The 23,699-nt window shown below is 41.1% G+C and overlaps 1 protein-coding gene across 1 annotated transcript in view; it reads left to right on the top strand.

Moving 5' to 3' along the window:
- LOC124804650 (eye-specific diacylglycerol kinase) overlaps window positions 1-23,699 on the top strand; it is an 879,337-nt gene that overhangs the window by 803,410 nt on the left and 52,228 nt on the right. Inside the window, exon 16 of the mRNA XM_047264874.1 lies at window positions 394-457. Within this exon, the coding sequence (XP_047120830.1) occupies window positions 394-457 (64 nt within the window). The remainder of the gene's footprint in view (window positions 1-393; window positions 458-23,699) is intronic.

Here is a 23,699-nt window from a genome sequence, read left to right as displayed (position 1 = left end):
ATTCAGCATTCTCAAAATTTGGTGTATAATGGAAAACTATTATAAAATTATTTTCTTTTCTTTTTGTCATTTAAATAAAGTATCTTAATAAAATAAAATAGTGAGTAAATTGACACTCATCATGTTTATGGTATCTCAGGAAAGAGGCTTGCTTCTTGACAGTGGAAAGTTCTAAAGCAATCAAATAAATTTGAACAATTTTTAAAAGTTACTCTCGGTAATAAATTTTAATGTGCTGTACTTTCATGTCTATTACAATTTTTACTATTTAGGGAATTTACAAGGCCATTCTCAGATTTTGAGTATTCATTAAAAGTATGGTTGATTAAGAATCTTTTGCAAGTAAATATAGATTTTTTTTGCTTTGGTTTAAGTGTTTGTTTCATGTTTCAGCAATCTGCTGGAAAAAACAACAGAGGGGATCCTAAAGGCAGCTAAATTGGGTGATATAAAACTGGTAAGTAGTATTATGATTAAATAAATGAAAGTGTTTTGAAGGAATATATTGTGACATCAAAAACAGGTATTTAGTGTTATCTTTTTATGAAGGACTAGTTATCAGCTTTAAGATGATGATCGTAATTCATAAAAAATCTTTTATCATCTGAAGGAGATGGGGGAAAAGAGGTACATTCATGTAAACTTATGAAAGTTCAGATAAGAATGACTTTATTGTACAAAATAAATTGTGTCCCATGTTTTTGAAAGCAGTTACGAGGAAAAAAGGAGGAGGATACAGAATTAAAATTGTAATAAAGGATGGTAAGGGAAGTGAAAGTACTCAGATTCTAGGAACCGAATAGCAGGCAACAAATGAAACAAATGAGAGGAAAGACGGTGCTCAAGTGTTTCCGAGTGTGGTGATTGTCATTGTAGGGAAGTTTAAATTCAGACTATAAATTTGGTTCTGAAACTATATTGCCTTATTTTTTTTTTATGGAACAAAACTTACTAATAACTTTACAAATTGTTTTACATTACAACAAAAAATTAACGTTTTGGATTATAATACAAATATTGCCTTGTTTTATACTTGAGTTACCTTCTATGATATGAATGATGCCTTGAAATTTTGAAGTCTTAACTCACTATTGTTGTGGCTTCCTTTTTTATTGGAAAGCAACCATGTTTGTACATTTACAAGAAGCCACATGATACATACAATGTGATGCATAAGATGATTATCTCACATTATTAATAATGGGCAAAGACTGGCGAACATGGCTTCACTGGACCTTTTTTTTTTTTTTTTTTTTGTCCCTCTAATTATGATGGTGTGATATGCTACCAAATAAGTGTGCATATTGTTAAGGAATCTTGTTGTTTGATGTTTTGACTATATGTGTGAGTAATAAAATGTACATGAATACTCTGCAATTCACAATTAAAGGCATGGCAGAGATTTCGTAGAAACACTTTCAGACTACTTCTGGACCATTCCACTCTCAAATAGCGTGTAGAAAAAATGAGCAAGTAAACATTTCTGTGCAAGTTCTGATTTCTGTTATTTTATCGTGATGGTCATTTCTCCCTATATAAAAGAGAATCAACAAAATATTTTTACATTCATAGGAGAAAGTTGATGATTGAAATTTTGTGTAAAGTTCTTAGTGTAACAAAAAACACCTTCATTTTGTGACGTTCACCTGCTTTATTATCTCATTAATGGTCCTCGGTGTCAATGTACTGCATTGTTATACCGGCTGAAAAATAGGGGGTGGAAGTTCAACATGGTCTACTGTAAATGATGTAGGCGACAGTTGCACAGTTGCATTTCATAGTTCTTTACTTTCACTGTTCACAACCCCCCACCTCCCACCCCCCTCCCCTTAATAATACACAGTTATATGGCCAGTTCACTATTGGTTAACTTTTGATAAGCCTCATTAATAGTTTGCAGGCATAAATTACCATACTGCTACAATAGTTTGCTGTTGAATGTCTATGAGCAGTAAAATGCTAACCACACAGTTCTTGCAGAATAATACAGTACGTATTGAACAGACACCGTCATTGATTGAACACACAGCCTATTTGTGTTACACTTATTTCATGGTAAAGGTGCTGCACTGTTGTTGTTCTAACCAGCACAGGTTCCTCATCTCAAAACTGGCCGTGGACTGACTGTCTCGGGACCAAAAATCAGGACCAAAAATCATCACAATAATAAGCATGGAAATTATACATTGCTAGATGTTTAAGTTACAGAAATTACAATTAAAACATTACTCCTTCAATTTAATGAATATATAGAAAAATTCCGTATTTTTAACAGTTTCTTGTACTACAAGTGTTAAGCCGTATTATTTATTTAAATGATGAAATTAACTGATATAGTTATGCAAACAATCTTTTGACAAAACTGGTAATTACTTTGGAATTAATTACGGGTTAGCTTCGCTAATATGTGTTTGAATAGAGCCAAATAAATACTTAAAGAATGTCAGTGTTTTGCCCTCCAAATGTTTGTAATTAGTACAGAATTTATATTTATTTATAAGTCAACAATAGAATCTAAGTCACAAAACAATTACTAATTTCACCCTATAACAAAAGATATTAACTAACAATAGTCAAAATAAGTTAGAAAATCAATTACATACATAAAACTAAGCACAACATTAGATCTGGTGCTATATTCTTTAAAACTGAGGGCAACCTCTCTCTTTTATGAAAATGCAGATTATACTCACTTATGTTAATGGTAATTAGTCAAAAATGAAAAAGAATTTAAGGAGACAGATGGCAAAACAAGAGAGGAAGATCCCAGCTTGCTTTCACTATTTTGCGATAATACTTAATGAGCTGTCCCTTTTTGAATGTTTTCAATGTTCTCCATCAATCCTGTCTTGGTAAGGATCTTATATCCCACAACAGTACACCAGAAGAGGACAGACAAGCACAGTGTAGGCAGTCTCTTTAGCAGATTTGTTGTGTATTCTAAGTGTTGTGCTAGTAAAATGTAGTCTTTGGTTTGCCTTCCCCACAACATTTTCTGTGCGATGGTTCCAATTTAAGTAGTTCATGCTTGTAATCCCTAGGTATTTAGTTGAATCGAAAACATGTAAAGTTGTATGATTTATCATGTAACAGAAATGTAATGGAATTTTTTCAGTATTCATGTGGAAGACTTCTCACTTTTTGCATCATGCAGAAATCTTACTTAAATCATTTTGTAATTTGCGTTGCTCTTGTGACAAGTTAATCTTGTGACTTGCATCATCTGCAAGTAGGCTAAGATTGTCTCCCAAATTGGCACTAGACCGTTTTCTCTGAGGTGGTTTACAATGTTTGAATCCAGTATATGTTCCAAAATTATACTGCTGATTGATGTTAATGATATGGTCTATAATTCAGTGAATTACTTCGGTTCCCTTTTTTGTTTATTGATGTAGCCTGTGCAGCTTTCTAGTCTTTAGGTATGGATTTCTTGCTAAGTGAGTGGTTCTACATGATTGCTAAAAATATAGCTATTTTATGAGCATACTCTGAAAGAAATCTAAGTGATACACACTCTGAACCACAAGACTTGTCTTTCTGAGTGACATTAGTTGCATCTCCATACCTTTGCGACATCATTGAGAGTTAACAGTGAAGGTGCAATAATTAATTTTCTTTGTCAATTTGTGGTATATGTTGCTAATAGCATCTGGATTTGTGCTGGTTCAAGGTTTCACAGTAATGTGGAATCCACTTGATGTTTTGAACTTCCTAAAGATAAAATATGAAGAAAGTGGTATGCAATCGAAATCGTACACTTCTCCTGCAGACCTACATGTGTGTTATTTGTTAGTTAATTTCTTGGGCATTCATTACCGTCTTGTTGATGTTTTCTTAAAAATTGTGGAAACATCAGAAGAAACAGGAAATAATTGGGTGATTCTGTGAATTGGGGTTTGAACAATGATTGTTATGCTAATTAAAGTCCAGAACAAAAACAGAGTAATTGTATATAAAATGGTTGGAGATAAAACAGCAATATATTGCAAATTATCACTTAATGAAACAATCAAGATTGCAAATAATCATTTATTTAAAAATAATGACCAGTTTCGGCTATGCTGATCATCTTCAGGACTATGGTACCATACAGCTAAAGTGAGCAGCGCGCAGAACAGGTGTGTTATGCCACAGTCATTTACTGCAGCTTCTGCGATATATCTCTGCCTTCAGGAACATCAAGGCAAATAAGGAGAAAAATTTTACAAAAAGACTGTTTACTTGCAAAAATCTTGTACTTGATGTAACAAAATCTGGAAAAATGAGACAAAATAATGTTCAGTGTTACATTTGAAATGTCTTCTTAGCATTTGCAGAAAATAATGCACTGCTTTTGTTGGACTTTTGGCCAGGACATGACACCTCTGTCATTAGGAGAATGACAAATAGATATAATTCTGACTCCACATGGAATTAATGGTGTGATTCACCCTCTTGATAAAAAAGGTTTTCAGCAGTGTGAATGCATTTTCAGAAAATTCTCAGACTGTATAATTTCCAGCAGCTCCTTGTTGTTTCAGGTTTATCTGTGGAATGTCATTATTAAACTTCAGTCATTTCTGCATTGTCTGTTTGTAGCACTGCATTTTACAAATTTGGCCAAGTATGTCTGGTATGCCACACAGTATGCAGAATAACTGTGATGACCACTTCTTACTCCATTCCAGTTCCGTCTAAATAAAACTAGTAATTACTGTGAAGTACCTGAAGCTTTAATTTTTCTTTTAGCAGGTGTGTGTGTGTGTGGTGTAAGGAAAATGTTTTGTTTTTGTCATCCGGTTGGCACTTAGTATATTTGTGATGAATACTGGGAATAATTTATTTATTTATTTTATTTATTGTTTATTTATTTTGATCCAACATCAACTGATTAAAAAAAAAGGTTTTTTTTGTTCCAGTCTTCTGGAAAAGTCAGAGCCTTACTTACTAGGGTTAGATATTATTGTCTGGCACTTTTATCTACACAACGTTTTCTAAATTTAGTTGAGAGAACAGAGTTACATATATGAACTATACATAAAAAAATTCGTTATTCCCATACTCAGATTAAGGAATCTATAGTTTGTGACACAGTATTCATATCTGATATTCAAATATTTACAGTTTGACACAGTCTAAGGTCTGAGGTTACATATGTTTTTAGATAGATGGTCTCCAACATACGAATGTACTAAATCTAGAAACTTATCTATTGAATATGCAAGATTGTTTAAGAGCCATAATTTTAATTTAGTTTTTAGTGTTATAATGGGAAATTTGGAGATATTAGGATGGAAGCAATTCAGTAGATTTATGCCTGCATAGTGAGGGCTTTTCTCATAAAGTGTTTTTCTATGATATATGATGTGGGGTCTCTCTCTACCTCTAGTGTTGTGACCGTGTATTTCTTTATTAAGTGTCTTGTTACTGTTTACTGCCATAATGATTATCTTCAGCACATACAGGTTATGAACAGTTAGTATTTTAAATTCTTTAAACAAATTTCTGCAGGACACTCTGGCACATTTCTTTCCCATAATTCTAAGTGCCTTCTTTTGTAAGATAAGTACACTTTTCATATTACCTTTACTGCTGGATCCCCATACCTCTATCCCATAGCTTAGATGGGATTCAAATAGTGCAAAATATATTTGCCTCAGAGTGGTGATGTTACAAAAAGGTGTCAGTTTTCTTAGGACATATATGGTAGTACATACCTTTTTGCAAATATCATTCACATGATCAGACCAGTGTAACTCTCCATCATGTGTCAGGCCAAGAAATTTGGTCAAGTATTGTTTTTTAATGTATTCGTCACCCATTAAGATTTGGTTTTCATGAGTTTTTTGCCTCCCAAGATCAAATTCAATATAGACAGATTTATTTGTGTTTAAGTTTAGTTTGTTTTCATTAAAATACTGCAGAATTAAGCCTGCTGCAGTATTGGATTCCACTTCGAGCTGAGAATAGCTTGGATTGCAGCATATTAACGTGGTATCATCTGCATATAAGATAGCTGTCGCATGGTTTGTTATGGACTGAATATCATTAACATAAATAATAAAAAGAAGTGGTCCTAATATTGACCCCTGTGAAATACCAAAATTTATGTCAGTGGGGTTTGATTTGTATGCTCCCTCTGTAGTGCTAATAGACACAGACTGCTTCCTATTTGTCAAGTAGGACCTCATCAGGTTATGAACTATGCCTCGACTGCCATAGTTCCACAGTTTGTCCAGCAATATGATCGTATCAACACAGTCAAATGCTTTTTGTAAGTCCAGAAAGATGCCACATACATGTTCTTTATTATCTATTGCTTGAGTGACACCTTCGATTGAGTTGGATGCTGCTGTAATGGTAGACGACCCCTTGACAAACCCATACTGCCCCTTAGAAATCCTTTTTTGTATACCAGGAAGTTCCAGATTCTTATGTATATTACTTTCTCAAAGATTTTGGATATTATTGGAAGAACAGAAATGGGTCGAAAATTTTCCACTAGACTCCTGTTTCCTTTTTTAAAAAATAGGCACAACTTGAGCAATTTTCAACTCATCTGGAAATAGACCATCTTCCATATGAGAGTTTAATAACTGTTGATAAAGGTGATGCAATTTTATGTATACATTTCTTAAGAGTGTCCAGACTAAGACCATCATATCCTGCTGCATGGGAATTCCTTAAGCTACTCACTATTTTAATTTTTCTTCTTTACTTGTTGGCATCAAAAATATACTTTCTGACACTGGTGTTCCTCTGTATTTGTATTTATGATTTTTAAGCTGATTGTTTATGCTGGAGCTAACAGAAGCAAAGTCACATGAAAATACATTATTGCGATTTACTTTCGCGAAGCAGCTTGAGTGATACCATATATGTTTTACTGCACATGTTCTAACACCGGTTTTCACTTTTTCACCACACGAGCGACACTTCACTAATGATAAAAACTCGTAGTTTACGCAGCAGTTTTCTACAACATGTATATATGCCACCATCTTTCCTATTACGTACTGTTTCATTGTTTGCAAAGTATACATTATTCAAAAATTATCATAAGAACTGTGCTACAGGAATTGTAAAGTATTTAATGTCAACAAGTCCCAACTGATGGAAGTCACCTGTAATGTAACATCACATACTGCCTTGATTTTATTTCTTCTGCAAGTCATTTGTGTAACAACCACATTTCTGCAACAGTTTAGCTGTCAATATGAACTGCAAGTCATTCAAAAAAAATTACGATTTGTCATTTTTGGTATGATTTAATGTGTGTGCACTTTGGACTCTTCTCATGGCTGTGTCTGCTTACTTGTCGAGCCATGTGCTGGCAGGAAGGGTTGTACAAACTAATGTGCAAGTAGTTCTTCATGCAGAAGAAATGAGTAACTATAACTTTTTTTAATACTTGCAGTTCGTCTTGGTAACTAAAATTTTGACATGTCATTTCTTTCAGTGTATTCTTCCTGCATGAAAAATTTCAGGGTAAGTTTTGACATGTCAGATTGGACCACTGCCTTGTCAGTGGTTGATTCCTTTCTGCAATGGCTATGATCAAGGTGTTAGATACTCTGCCCATTCATTAAATAAATAATAAGATGCTGCAGGATTGTGTACTTTATTCAAAACACATTTACTAATCTCTCAGCATTTTAACACAGTCCTTCCAACTCTCTACTACAACTGATGACTTAAGACCTGCAAGAGCAACTCTGGTACAACTAACTTACTGCACCAAAAACTTACATGCACGCCTTGTTGACGAGAACAGAGATAACAGTTTCACTACAAAGAAATGTGTATACTGTTGATATAATGAGTATAACCAAGGCTTAATTTTTGTTAATATGTCATGAAGAGAAATATGCTGCTATTAATTTACCTTCCATTAATTATGGAAACCATAATCAAAAGCATAATTTAAATAATTCAAACTGCAAATATTTATAAATTTAAATATGAAAACGACTAAAATGTATCAAAAACCATTGTGTGTCCCATAAAGTAATTAATCTTATGTCAACTCTGTGTTTTATTTCTGTATATAAAATGTATTATTATCTTGGTTATAACAGTAAAATTATAATAAATGCAGAATTCCAATTTTGATCTCTTCGGATCGTGTTGTGAAATATTTTGTTTCAGATTCTCAAATACTTGCCGACAAAAAGAGGTGCATTGAGCTGTTCTGTTACACCTTATGTCCTATCTTCCAAAGTAATGAATTGTTCTTCGATCATGGGTATTGCAGCTTTTGCAGCCTTACCAGTTCTTTTATGTCAGTGCAATTTGGGGTTGTACGATTTATGTTCACAAGTCACCTTCAGATCTCGGATGCTGCTCCACAGATTAACCTGTGAATTAGTGCATTAATGAGACTACATCTACATCTACATCTAAATCTGCATATGAAAGTTGTGCTGACGTGGATGTTGTATAAGTTTTTGTTTGTTGCTGTTTTTTCATTGATGATCATGTATCACATGGCTTTAACATGAGATTATAGAACAGCGTTGTGTAGATTCCTTCAGACAATAATCTAGTTTATTAGAGGGTAGGTTTCCTCTATACGATGTTTTTCTGTTCCTCGTTAAAAAGTCATCTGTTTGTTTGTTTGTTTGTTAAAATATCCTTGCAGCTGTAGTACATGCACATTCCCGAGTTCAAAATCTCATATGTCTTATCGAAAAGGGGTCAAAGAGAAAAAATACTAACTTATTTTCAAATGTTTATTTTATGTGTGATTGGTACGTAAGAATTGTCAAAGAGTAAATGTTAAATGTCATTCTGAACAACTCTGTAGTTGTAGTTGTGATTTCTGCCTTTCTTAACAGATTCACCATGATTGTTATATTTATAGTAATTATAGTCGTATTACAAATAACCATGTAATCAGTAATCCCAACAACCATCCAGTTCTTTAGTGAGTTACAAGGAGAGGTAACAATTGGCAAGTAACTTTGCTGAAATCCGCAAATCCTGGGTGGTGTTTGGTTCGACATGGATGGACTAACTGAGGAAGCTCTGAGTGTGCTCTGCAGGATGAGCTGCTTAGTGCAGCCTGCATATAGCCCAAAGTGTAAGGAGGACTGACTGCTAGTCTTAAGCTGTGTTAAATAGGCAGGCGGATGAATATCAGCATGTCGCATGTGACTTGCTTGCAGCACCATGATCATTGAGGTGCGCACTGCTGCAGTGAGAATGCAGCAGATACCATGGACAGCAAGCCAGCGTGTTTTGATCGTGGTCTTGAAAGTTTAAAAATGTGTGTTCATGTACCTGCCAGTACCGGCTGGCAGTTGTGTAGATTGGTTCTGGCGGGCAACTGGAGCCTGGTGACTCACTGGGTGTGGGTATATGTCTGGTTTCTCAAGTAGTTGGCAAATGGCCAAAGACATGGCACCCATTCCTCCTTGGGAACAGGATAGTGGAGCCATCTTGATAATAACTGAAGATCCTACAAAATTTATGTTTTCTTATTTGAAAGAATCAATGTGTGATGCTTGATTTATTATAGTTGTTTATCTAATTGTGGAGGCACAGATTTTTCTGTATCATTGCTTTTGATACCTGAAATTTTTATTACTTATGCATTAATGCTAATAGTGCTAATGTCTTGGTTGTTACCACTAATCCTCATAGAAATATGACAGATCTGTATCATTCATAGTTTTAGGATAAGTATAGTAGTAGCCATTAACTATACTCTATTCAGAGTTAAAGCAATGGTAAGTCAGCCGGAAAGCCACTACTGTTTCTTTTTAGTTGTCTTGTTTGCTTGTTTCTCTACCTCTGCATAACTAACTTTTGTAAATGGCTAAAAAAATGTTTTGCACCGCAATCATATTTGCAAATACCTGTGAGCTTAGAGTCAAGGGTGGCAAGAAATAAGACTAAGCCTTTGGGAATAAAGAGGGGAAAAATTATTGTCAAACAAAACCAAAATAATAACAATAATTAAAGGCAGTCTCTTCGAAGTTGCACATCTTTCCACATCAGTGAAATTTAAATCTAATGCCGCTTAACATTCAGTACTATGTTTATTAACTTCATGCATTGCAACAGTCTTGAATTGTTCTTGACGTGCTGTGCAGTGACTGATAAAGACATTACCACTCAACTGTGTCCCACTGTTTAACAAGTGAGTTCATTTGGGTTCATCTCTGTAGACATCACAGATCATTTCATTTGGTTGATTCCTTCATTGTGGCAGAGGGTGTTCTTGAGATGGGCATGGTATGCTTGTGCATTATCATCTGAAAAGACTAACCCATCGCCAAACTGTTGACTTCAGGGTGGGAAATTTAATTGGAGGATCTTGTCCCAATACTGCTCAGCCTTAAATTACTCTGGAGAGTGATGAGAGATGACTGCCATCTGTATATGATAACAGCCCAAAACATGACAGATTGCACACCCAGCTCCCTGCTGAACCTGTTGGACTGCACAGTTGAGACATGCATTAGTACATGGCCATCTTGATACTCATCAACAGCGATTACCAGGTGTTAAGACAAAAGGTGCACCCACTAGTTAATGGAGAATAATGCTATTGATCCAGGTTCCAGCCTCATTGTTTCCTGACCTAGCTTCTTCACACACCACAATGCTGCAGGGTATGCTCTGTTGTTCGTAATGGATGCGTAGATGTGAGACTGATCCTGTGGGGACGATTGCGTATTTTCTGTGATAGCAAAACCCTCTCAGTTGCCTTCAGAAAGGCAACTCACGGTTTGTATGTAATAGTTATGAGCTGGTGTTGTTGAGTGTAGGTGACCACTGTAATGCAGATCTTAAATATTTTCAATCTAATGACAGCAATTGAATGTTCAAATGACATCAAGCGGAAGACATGCTTTGTTATTCTCCACGATTTGCGATATTTTCTGTGGGTCAAATCGATGCTACAGTCTTCATCTTTGCCATGCTAGTGTAGAAGTTGTCAGTAAATTGGCTAATTACAAAAAATGTGAAATTCACACATTTGTTTACATGTTAAAGCCAACTTCTTGTTTTCCTTTGTGTATGAGTGGGACAATATGTGACAATATTTATCATTTGTTTCTCCGTTGGGTGTGTGTGACAATAAATTGTTTATTTTCAAATGCTTGTGAGTTTTCCTCTTCCTCGTCATCATCACATCACATCAAATCATCATCATAATCATCATCATCATCGTCGTTGCCTTGTCCGATTCAACTAAGGGATGGACATTGTAATTGTGACTGAAGCAATGTTACTGACTGTGAGTGGCTGGATGCTCTTCCTGATGCCACCTCATCTTCCTGGGATAGAATTCCTGGATCCTATCTGTCTGTATCTAGAATAAAGCACATCTTCAAGTTCAAGAAAGTTTTCGAAATGTTTGTGCATCAAATATCTGATGTGTGATGTGAGAACTGGACCAGTAATTTACCTAGTTGGATGTGAGAAACTGCCTAAATACCACATTCAGGCTGGCTGGCACACCAACCCATGTTGTTAATCCACTGGTCAGATTTAACCTGGAGCTGCCATGTCATCTCAAACTGTGGAAGTGACACATTAATGCACTGGGTTATCTGTGAGTGGGTCTTCAAAGCTTTTGAGTACCATGAAATATTCATACAACATTATTATAGTTAAGAGTCCTGAACAATGACAGTAGAGTTTAGGCTCATTCTGCTCACCTGACGTCTTGCATTCTCTGAAAGCCAGTGAGCAGTTGGCAGTGTTCCGAGTGCTATGCTGTGAACACTTAGCTAGTGCAAGCATTAAATGTGATCATAGTTGGTTATTTAGTGAATTTTTATCCCATTTGTTGCAAGTTGTCATTGATGATGATGGTGGCAAGTGACAAATTCTGTACAAGCAAGCAAGTGAGGTAATTTGCAGGGTACTTGCTTTCTTCAAGCACAAAGTCCCTCCATGCATGTACTGCAACTGTGGCTTGGAACCAGCAACAGTAAAATCCCTGTTCATACCTCAACCTGCGTGGACTGCCATCATGTATGAATCGGGCTATAGTTGCAAACTACATTATTATGCGATCTTAAAATTTTTCTAGTAGTATCGACATTCAGGTAATTAGCCCTGTGGTGTTTATTTTCTTTATTAAAAGTAAATTTTTGGGAACTTGTAATCCTTGTAGTGTAACAGATCCTGAATGTGAAGAGAATTAGTGTGGTTAATTTCGTGTTTGGCTGTAGTTATTTAGTTTTCAAAAATACAGTCAGAATGCAGACCCAATTAAAATGATGTTTTGAGGCATAGAACATGTTAGTTGCCATTCTTAACCAGCTGAAAACCGCCAAGTGAATGGGCTTTTGTGAGTGGGCGTGCTCGGCAGACTACCGAGAGTGACATATCAGATATGGCAAACGTAACTCTAGTGCTGTGCCCTCCTTTGGATGCAACTCCTTCCTAGGAAATACAGGACCTGTCACTACTTGACAACTAGACTGCAAGTGATGAGTGAGTGGTACGTCTTGGGATCTTGTGCAGGGAAGCAGGGATAAGGGAGAAATCAAAGAACTGTGTTCTTCTTCTTACCAAGAAGTATGTGGTTCTGTCTCACACTGAAATTTAAACTAAGCCAGTGGGATGTACTCCACCTGTACAGAAGGTTGCTGTGTCACGTGTCAGAGGGAAGCAGGTGCCAAAGTATAGGCATCTGTTAATCACTGGCAGTTTAAATGCGTGGTGAATAATGGTATCCTGTAGGGGAAATGAAACAAGGGAAAACACAGTCATCTTTTAGTGTGTATGCTTAGGATGTTGTTCAGCTTGTTCAAGGGGCTGTTCCAGCAAACACTGAGGGAACAAGGTATAACCAGCTGCAAGTTCTGGTGTATGTTGAAATGAATAAAGCTTGTTGTCTGCATTCTGAAGTTGTAGTTAGATCATTCCAGTAATTGGCAGAGAAGTTTGAGAAGGCCAGCCTTCCCCATGGAGCTTTAACAAAGTTCACTACCTGCAGCACTGTGCCAGAACTTATTGTGCCCACTGGTTCTGAGTCAAGCGGAAGTCTTCAACCAGAGACTTTGAAGGTTCTTCAACAAGCAAGGCTGTGACTTCATTGAACTGGATCATAGGGCTGAGGCCTTTAGGGTCCCCCTAAATGGGTTGGACATGCATTGTGCATCAGAATCTGTTAATCAGTTATGTATCTATCTGTGGGTCATGTACAGTTTGTTGTTGTTGTTGGTTTCTTTTTTCCTTCCTTTTTTTTTAAGAAAAAAGGATTAGTCAACTCTCAATCTAGTCCAGATTATTATAAGACTCTGGAATAATTGTGTAAGACCCACAGAAGTCCTGCTCGCAGAATGTATTGTTGAAAACCTAATGATGAACTGCCAAAGCATATGTAACAACATCCCAGAGTTTGAAACGATCCTAAAAAGCAATGGATGCCACATAATACTAGGTACAGAAAGCTGGCTAAAATCTGAATTTGATAGCAGTGAGACTTCAGAAATAAATCTAAATGTGCATTGAAAGGAAAGGTTAATAAGGAAATGAAGGTGGCATATTTGTCACAATAGACAAGAAGCTCAAATTCAGTGATTGAAATTGAAACTGCATACAGGATTGTTCAGCCAAGACTCAGTATAAAGGGTTGGTGCAAACTTATAATGGTGTCCTTCTGTCTACCACCACTCACCCCAGATGTAAAGAAAAAGTCTGTAGAAAACCTGAGGTTGCTAGTGTGTATATTCCCCACTCATGCAGTCATGTTTAGAGCAGACTTTAATTATCCATAGTTCTCAATGCATTCACTACCTTTTGACATTGTTGATCAAGTAAACAGATAAGAAGTTTAAAAACTTTGTTCTTTGATCTTCTAAAAGGTTGATGCATTCAAACAAATTTCTCTTGTGGTGATGGTGTCAGTGCCACATGATACAAGAAATGAAATGGAGGCAAGCAAAGAAAAAGGACAAATTCTGAATTTAATTTTCAAATGTTCCTTTATTTAGGATGATTCATGAGTACTGCCACAGTTTAATTCTTGCACTACTCCAAATATGAATGAAATGGATATTAATGTCAGTTGTGTTGAGAAGTAACTAAAATTGCTTAAGTTTAACTGTGCCCCATGGTTGATGGAATCCATATCACATTATATACAGAATTTGTGACTGAGTTAGCCCCTCTTTTAAACCTAATGTGCTATAGATTCAGTACAAAAAAAAAGTCTATGCCTAGTGGTGGGTCACACGTATCAAGAAGAAGGGTTGCAGAAGTAATCCACAAAACTGTCAGCCTATATCATTGATATCCATATGTTGTAGAATCGTAGAACACATCCTGAGCTCAGACATAAAGAAGTATTTTGAACAGAATTACTTTCTTGATTCCAAAAACTTCAAACATACAAAATCCAATTTATACTTTTCTCATATAATGTCCTGAAAGCCATAGAGCAAGGGAATCAGGTGGATGCAGTACCTCTGGGCTTGGATGCAGTACTTCTGGACTTTTGAAAAGTATGTTACTGAGTATCTCACTGTTGATTATTAATAAAAGAATGGGCATATGATATATCAATGTAAATTTGTGACTGACTTGAGAATTTTTGATTGAGAGGACACGGCATGCCATCTTGGATGGAGAGTCATTAGCTGACATAGAAAGTAATGTCAGGCATATCACAGGGAAGTGTGTTGGGACTCTTGTTGTATATTAATGACATAGCACACAATATGAATAGCAAGCCTTAACTTTCCCCAGTAGTTGTAGTTATCTGGTTAAAAAAAAATCCAGTCAGATCTAGGCAAGATTTTTTAGTGGTACAAAGACTGAAAACTGGCTTTAAATGTTAGGAAATGTCTGAACATCACTTGTGTATTTTACAAAATACAAAAACATAGTACTCTATGACTTCAATATCTATGTGTCAAAATTGCAATTGGTCAGCTCATACAAATACCTGAGTGTAACTGTTGATAGGGATATGAAATGGAGTGGTAACAGGGGCTTAATCCTAGGTAAAGCATTTGGTAGATTCCAGTTCATTGGTAGGATGCAGAAACAATGCAGTTGGTCTATAAAGGACTCTCGTATGACTTACCAAAAAACACTTACCCTATACCGGATAGCTTTAACAGTGATATTGAGTGTATGCAAAGAAGAACAGTGTAAATGATGACAGGATTTTTGACCTGCAGTAGGATGTCACAGAAATGTCGAAAAATTTGAACTAGCAGATGCTTGTAGATAAGACACCAACTGCTCTGTGAAAATCTATTTAGCATTTACAACAATGCTATAGCCTCCTAAGTATCACTCCTGAAGAGGGTGTGAAGACAAGATGAGACTAATTAATGTGCACGCAAGAGACATTAAATTAGTCATTCCCATGGTTGTAGACGACACAGCTAGAAAGTCGAGAATATTTTATTCAGTAATCCTTCCTGTTCTCCATATGTGAATGGAACAGGAAAAAATCCTAATACATGATATAATGGGAAGTACCCATGGCTCCCCCTGCGGGTCCGGGGTAAGAATAGGCCCGAAGTATTCCTGCCTGTCGTACGAGGCGACTCAAAGGAGTTTCAACCGTTTCGGCCTTCCATGTGATGGTCCCCCTTGGGGTTTGACCTCCATTTTTCAAAATTCTACAGAAGTACGAGCCTTTTGGGGAAGGACACCTTACGTGGTGTACCACTGGTCCTAAGTGCACTAAGACCTTGGCACTCAGTATTGTACCGGCGTTGTAACCATACCCATTATTCCTCAAATTGGGCCTAAACGCCTGATGGGTTGTCCAAGTTACGTCCATAGTGCATCTCCATCTGCCCCAGCGATCATGATGGACTTTCCATGGCACCAGAAATCCAGCACGGTAGCCAGCCCGTTGTGGTGGGGTCGTCATGTACCCTCTAGGTTGTAGCCCCCTGACAACACAGGGATCGTACTGCCGATACCTGAGCTGCACCCTCCCCACGTCGGCCAAGGAGTAGATGCCCGTCTCTTTGGGGCATCAGGACTCCCGGCAATGGTCATCCTGCCAGGTGGCCCTTGCTGCGGCTGGGTGGCGCCCGTGGGGAGAGCCCCTGGTCGGAGTGGGTGGTATCGGGGCGGACGTTTCGCAGATGAAACGTCAACACATATCAGGTCGCTCTGCGGCCGAGTCTTTCAAAAGAAAAGGTACCATTTCTAGTCCTGGTTCTCCTGCCCTTTCCCCCTTGGCCACTCCATGGGAGGAGGGACAGGCCCGCCGGCTTGGGGCGAAGTACTTCCCCCGCTATTTGGTCTGTTCTCGAACCGATGGGGGGACATTCGCCACCTCCAAGCCCATGTTCTTTGTTCAGCACATTGAGGACATCTTCGGGGAAATCGAGGCTCTCAGCAAGATGCGTTCAGGGTCCATACTTATCAAGACCACCTCCGCCATACAGTCGGCGGCCCTCCAGGCGTGCGACCGCCTAGGGGACATCCCAATATCCATTGTCCCACATCTGGCATTAAATAGGACGCAGGGGGTTATTTTTCATCGTGACCTCCTGCTACAATCTGATGAGGAGCTCAGGGCCAACCTGGAGCGCTGCGGCGTGCATTTCGTCCGGCGAGTCCAGCGCGGCCCCAAAGACCATCGCATCGACACCGGGGCCTTCATCCTCGCCTTCGAGGGGTACGTTCTCCCAGAGAAGGTAAAGGTGATGTGCTACCGGTGTGACGTGCGACCTTACATCCCGCCTCCTATGCGCTGTTTTAGGTGTTTGCGCTTTGGGCACATGTCGTCACGGTGTGAGGCTGAGCCCCTTTGTGGCGATTGGGGACGTCCTCTTCGTGAGGAACATACATACATACACCACCTCGGTGCATTAATTGTCCTGGCGTCCACTCGCCTAGATCCTCAGACTGCCCCGCCTATCAGAAGGAGAAGAAGATACAAGAAATCAAAACTTTGGATCGGCTCTCTTATTCTGAGGCCAGGAAGAAGTATGACCGCCTTCATCCTGTGCCATTGACCACTTCGTTTGCCTCAGTTGTGTCCACTCCTTCCGCGGTATCCTCACCCCTATCCTGTCCCCCCTCCACCTCCTCCGCCCATCAGGGGGCTCTGCCTCCGCCTCCAAAATCCCTCCCTTCCACATCCTCCTCCCCCGTGGCCCCCACCCCCTCTGCCCCAGGGGCCACCCTTCCTCCTCCTCCTTCCCCCACGCCACCTGAGAAGCGATCCTCTTCTCAGGCGTCAATCGGGGAAACGTTCCGAACCCCAGCTTCCGAGGTCCGGCGTTCCAAAACTGACCCCGCGCGTGAGGACCTTCTTCGGGTCCAGCCCACCATCCCTGTGCCTCCTCGGCCTTCCAAGAAGGCCTCCAAGAAGAAATCTCTATTCCCCTCTCCACCCCGGCACGTTTCGTCTGACGCTTCATCCGTGAGTCGCTGCTCCCGGCCGTCCTCAGTTTCGCCGGGACGCTCTGCTGCCAGGCGCTCCGCCGGCCTTTCATCGGCCAATGATGCGGCCCCTCCTACACAACCAGGGACAGTGGCCGCAGCTGGCGACGAGTCGATGGAACCGGATCCGCCTCCCGTCGGTTGTAGCATTGTTCCCTCGCAACCTGGCCCTCCGCGGCCGTCGAGGTGACCAGCTCTTCCCCCGTCTCGTTCCCCCAACTTTTTGACTAGCGATGGCATTGTTTCATTGGAACATAAGAGGTATTCGATCTAATCGGGAGGAATTACAACTGCTCCTCCGCCTGCACTGTCCGCTCGTCCTTGGTCTCCAGGAAACCAAATTGCGCCTGACTGACCGTATTGCCTTTACCCACTATACCTCGGAGCGGTATGACCTCACCCCTGTGGACGGTATCCTAGCTCATGGTGGGGTCATGTTGCTCGTTCGGGACGATGTCTATTACCATCCCATCCCATTGACCACCCCACTCCAAGCAATAGCTGTCCACATTACTCTTTCTGCTTTTACTTTTTCAGTTTGTACCATCTACACTCCACCGTCATCTGCTGTTAGTCGGGCTGACATGATGCACCTGATCGTTCAGCTTCCCCCGCCGTTCTTATTGTTTGGCGACTTCAATGCCCATCATCCCCATTGGGGCTCTCCTGCATCCTGTCAAAGAGGCTCACTCTTGGCGGATGTCTTCAACCATCTCAATCTTGTCTGCCTCAATACCGGCGCCCCGACTTTCCTCTCGGACTCTACTCATACCTACTCCCACTTGGACCTCAAGATCTGTTCTGCCACTCTTGTCCGTCGGTTCGAGTGGTATGTCCTTTCTGACATCTATTCGAGTGACCACTTCCCCTGTGTCGTTCGTCTCCTGCACCACACCCCATCCCCACGCCCTTCGAGCTGGAACATACTGAAAGCTGACTGGGGACTTTACTCCTCCCTGGCGACCTTTCCGGACCACGGTTTTCCCAGTTGTGACAGTCAGGTCGAATACCTCACGGCTGTTATCATCAATGCTGCCGAACATTCCATTCCTCTTACTACTACTTCTTCACGTCGCGTTTCCGTCCCCTGGTGGAACGAGGCTTGTAGGGATGCTATCCGTGCTCGACGACATGCTTTACGCACCTTTCGCCGCCATCCTACGTTGGCGAATTGTATTGAATACAAACGACTCCGAGCGCAATGCCGTAGAATCATCAAAGACAGCAAAAAAGCTTGTTGGGCCTCTTTCACCAGCTCCTTTAACAGTTTTACTCCCTCTTCCGTCGTTTGGGGTAGCCTGCGCCGGCTGTCGGGCATTAAGGCCCACTCCTCGGTACCTGGCCTGACCTCGGGTAATGAGGTCCTTGTTGATCCTGTGGCTGTCTCCAACGCCTTTGGCCGCTTTTTCGCAGAGGTTTCAAGCTCCGCCCATTACCACCCTGCCTTCCTTCCCAGGAAAGAGGCAGAAGAGGCTCGGCGACCTTCCTTCCACTCGCTGAATCTGGAAACTTATAATGCCCCCTTTACTATGCGGGAACTCGAACGTGCGCTTGCACTGTCCCGATCCTCTGCTCCGGGGCCAGATGTCATTCACGTTCAGATGCTGGCACACCTTTCTCCGGCGGGCAAAAGCTTCCTTCTTCGTACCTACAATCGCGTCTGGACCGAAGGTCAAGTCCCCAGGCGTTGGCGTGACGCCGTTGTTGTTCCTATACCCAAACCCGGCAAGGATAGACACCTTCCTTCTAGTTACCGCCCCATTTCTCTTACAAGCTGTGTCTGTAAGGTGATGGAGCGCATGGTTAATGCTCGGTTAGTCTGGATTCTTGAATCTCGGCGACTACTTACTAATGTCCAATGCGGCTTTCGTCGCCGCCGCTCCGCTGTTGACCACCTTGTGACCTTGTCGACATTCATCATGAACAACTTTTTGCGAAGGCGCCAAACGGTAGCCGTGTTCTTCGACTTGGAGAAGGCTTATGATACCTGTTGGAGAGGAGGTATCCTCCGCACTATGCGCAGGTGGGGCCTACGCGGTCGCCTGCCCCTTTTTATTGATTCCTTTTTAACGGATCGAAAGTTTAGGGTACGTGTGGGTTCCGTATTGTCAGACGTGTTCCTCCAGGAGAACGGAGTGCCTCAGGGCTCCGTCTTGAGCGTAGCCCTTTTTGCCATCGCGATCAATCCAATTATGGATTGCATTCCACCTAATGTCTCAGGCTCTCTCTTTGTCGATGACTTCGCGATCTACTGCAGTGCCCAGCGAACATGCCTCCTGGAGCGCTGCCTTCAGCATTGTCTAGACAGCCTCTACTCATGGAGCGTGGCAAATGGTTTCCGGTTCTCTGAAGGGAAGACGGTTTGTATCAACTTTTGGCGATATAAAGCGTTCCTTCCGCCATCCTTACATCTCGGTCCCGCTGTTCTCCCATTCGTGGACACAACTAAGTTTCTAGGGCTCACGTTGGACAGGAAACTGTGTTGGTCTCCACATGTCTCTTATTTGGCGGCCCGTTGTACACGTTCCCTTAATGTCCTCAGAGTTCTTAGCGGTTCATCTTGGGGAGCGGATCGCACTGTCCTGCTTCGCTTGTATCGGTCCATAGTCCGATCGAAGCTGGATTATGGGAGCTTCGTCTACTCGTCCGCTCGGCCATTCCTCTTACGCCGGCTCAACTCCATCCACCATCGGGGGATACGTCTTGCGACCGGAGCCTTCTACACTAGTCCTGTCGAGAGTCTTTATGCTGAAGCGGCAGAGTTACCATTGACCTACCGGCGCGACGTACTGCTGTGTCGGTATGCCTGCCGGCTGTTGTCTATGCCCGACCACCCCTCTTACCAGTCCTTCTTCGCCGATTCTCTCGACCGTCAGTACGGGTTGTATGTGTCTGCCCTGCTGCCCCCCGGAGTCCGCTTCCGTCGCCTGCTTCGACAATTGGATTTTGCCCTCCCTACCACCTTCAGAGAGGGTGAGAGCTCGACACCACCTTGGCTCCAGGCTCCGGTTCATATTTATCTCGACCTCAGCTCACTCCTGAAGGAGGGTACTCCGGCTGCAGTGTATTGCTCACGGTTTGTCGAACTTCGTGCTCGCCTTGCCGGTCACACCTTTATTTACACCGATGGCTCCAAAACTGACGATGGTGTCGGCTGTGCCTTTGTTGTCGGGGCCGCCACCTTTAAATACCGGCTCCTCGAACAATGTTCCAGCTTTACGGCCGAGCTTTTTGCTCTCCATCAGGCCGTTCAGTATGCCCGCCGCCGCCGCCATTCATCGTACGTACTCTGCTCTGACTCACTCAGTGCTCTTCAGAGCCTTGGAGCTCCCTATCCAGTCCATCCCTTGATTCAACGGATACAGCAGTCCCTCCATTCTTTCGCTGATAATGGTGGTTCTGTCAGCTTTCTGTGGGTTCCCGGACATGTAGGAGTGCCTGGGAATGAGGCTGCGGATGCTGCAGCCAAGGCTGCAGTCCTCCTGCCTCGGCCAGCCTCCCATTGTGTCCCGTCATCTGACATTCGTGGGGATGTATGTAAGAGGCTTGTGTCGTTGTGGTGGGATGCTTGGTCATCCCTCCAAGGAAACAAGCTCCGGGCAGTAAAACCGCTCCCAACTGTATGGACAACATCCTCCTGACCATTTCGGCGCGAGGAGGTCCTTCTGACCAGGTTGCGGATTGGGCATTGCCGGTTTAGCCACCGCTACCTGCTCTCCGGTGACCCAGCCCCGCAGTGCCCTTGTGGTCGGGCATTAACAGTGCGCCATGTTTTATTGTCGTGTCCCCGTTTTAGTCAATTTCGTGTTGTCCTGTCCCTGCCATCTACTTTACTGGATGTTTTAGCTGATGACGCTCGAGCAGCTGCTCGTATTCTGCGTTTTATAACTTTAACTGGCTTGTCCAAAGACATTTAACCTTTTTACTTATTTTATCTGCATCTTTGTCAGGTCCTTCTGGTGTCCCCCCATCCCCTTGAGTTGTAACAGATTCCATGTGCTCTAACAACAGTGACTGGGCGCTAATGACCTCAGCAGTTGAGCGCCCTTAAACCCAACCAAAAAAAAAAAAAGTACCCATGGCTATGAACTTTCATAATCTGCACAGTGTATATTTAAGTATAGGTGAAGATGTTGTCTCCGGTAGTCTGCATCAATTTGGTGGGGAACTTTCTGTATTGGCATTCCTTCTTCCCAAAGAGTGACAGTGTGCAGTCAGTCTAAGTTTGAAATTACCATTTGAGCCAATCCTCATTGTCCCTTTAAGGACTGGAGAGAGTGTGCTGCACTGGACAGCACTGAGAATGTAGATTTTTTTACCTCCATTATGTAGTTGGCTGTACATAGCAAATTTTGTGGTCAAAAGAGCATTGAAAATGAGATTTCTTATCAAAAAACTAACTAAACAAATTATGAAAGATAATATGGAGGAAAGCATTATTTAAGCAGTTGAAGGGCCACTGTGAAAGCGTTCCGCTTGTTAGAAGGGCACACCGTTACAACATTCAGTTCAATCTGTTGCTGCTAGTTTCAGTAATATACAATCATTAGATGTTGTGGAAGTATCTTCCTTGTGTGGTTCCATATGATATCCAATCACTCGCAGTCTTGGAGTTATAAAGGAATCTATACAATGCCAGCTTAAATTTCACAAATGATTTTTGTATGGATCAGAGTGCTGAATGAGATTGTTTATGGTATATTTAGGCATTCTCCATCCGTCATGACTATGGGTTTTAGTTGGGTTCATGGATATAAACATGGGGTAAGTCCTCCTGAGAATAAAAGTTTGTCTTTGTGCTCAGCAACAGTGGCTGAAAAAATTGTTTTATGTTTGGAGGATGTCTGAAAGGGATACCCAATGCTCCCACCAACGCTCCATTATACTCTTGGTACTGGAGTGGCAGTCATTGCTAAGATTATCCATGAGCACCTTAAATTCATGAAGATTTGTGGTCTGGATACAATATTATTTGACTGAGGAACACAAGGCATATTGTTTTGAGATGTGTCAGCCTGTGGATAAGAATGGATGGGGTTTGTACTGAGGGTTAAAAGATGTAAGATCATACTGATCAGATGTGACCTTTTTGGGCGAGTTGTTAGTTTCATTTACAAATGTAGTTTGTAGTCATAATAATAATGGGTATGTAAAATTGGGAACCATTTAATTCCCACAACTATAACTGTAACTTATATGCACCAACTTGAGCTAGAAACAAAGATGTATTCATGTATCTGAAACTTCCCTAGTTATACTCATCCAAAAAAAACATTCAAAGAACAAGGAATATGTCCAAAAACAAAAATAAAAAAAAGAGAAACACCAATTTAAAGTTCTTATGAAATTGTATAAAATATTACAATGATTATTCAAGGTTTCATACTAACCACAAATTCATATGCTTCAATATGGCTACTTCAGATTACCATACAGACATAAGTTGGCCTGTTTGCAAACTTGTTCCTCTATGGAAGAACCTCTGCTGGCATTTTAGCCAAAATGCTACAATTTCTGGAGTATTTCCTAATTCAGATACTTATTCATTCACCTAATCTCCAATTCTGAAGGACAGCAATTCAAACCCCCCAACTGGCCATCTAGACAAAAGTCTGCTATGGTTTCCCTAAATCATTTTAGATGAACCTGAGAAGGTTCTTTTCCAAAGGACTTGACAGATTTACTTTGTTAACGTGAGTTTCTGCTCATATGTAAGACTTCCTTGTTGATGGGGTTTTAAACTCTGATATTCATACCTTCCTTCAGTAATTGAAAAGAAACCACCTGAGTATTGTTTTAAGTTATCAGAATTGACTCAGTCTATGAAGTGTCTGAATACTCTCTCAATGAGGAATTCTGCAGTGCCTGTGCAAAGTCAGTTGAAAAGATTCAACTGTGCATAAAACTTGAAGAATACACTGATAAGCCAAAACATTATCATCACTGTCCATGATGAGATTGAATGGCATTTGGTGGCATTGTGAAGTGATGTGGTAAGCAATTTGTGTAAGCAGAGCAGGGGTGAATCATTCTGATGCCGTGACAGGCCACAAATGGGGAAATCCACTGTCATAGGCGACATGGGCATAGGCGACGTGGACATAGGCGACGTGGACATAGGCGACGTGGACATAGGCGACGTGGACAGAGGCGACGTGGACATAGGCGACGTGGACATAGGCGACGTGGACATAGGCGACGTGGACATAGGCGACGTGGACATAGGCGACGTGGACATAGGCGACGTGGACATAGGCGACGTGGACATAGGCGACGTGGACATAGCACTCCATCTTCAGGCCGCAAGCGGCCTGTCGGGACCATCCGACCAC

The sequence above is a fragment of the Schistocerca piceifrons genome, chromosome 7 (assembly GCF_021461385.2).
Source record: "Schistocerca piceifrons isolate TAMUIC-IGC-003096 chromosome 7, iqSchPice1.1, whole genome shotgun sequence".
Classification (NCBI taxonomy): domain Eukaryota; kingdom Metazoa; phylum Arthropoda; class Insecta; order Orthoptera; family Acrididae; genus Schistocerca; species Schistocerca piceifrons.
This window is presented reverse-complemented; position numbering and strand designations above follow the sequence as displayed.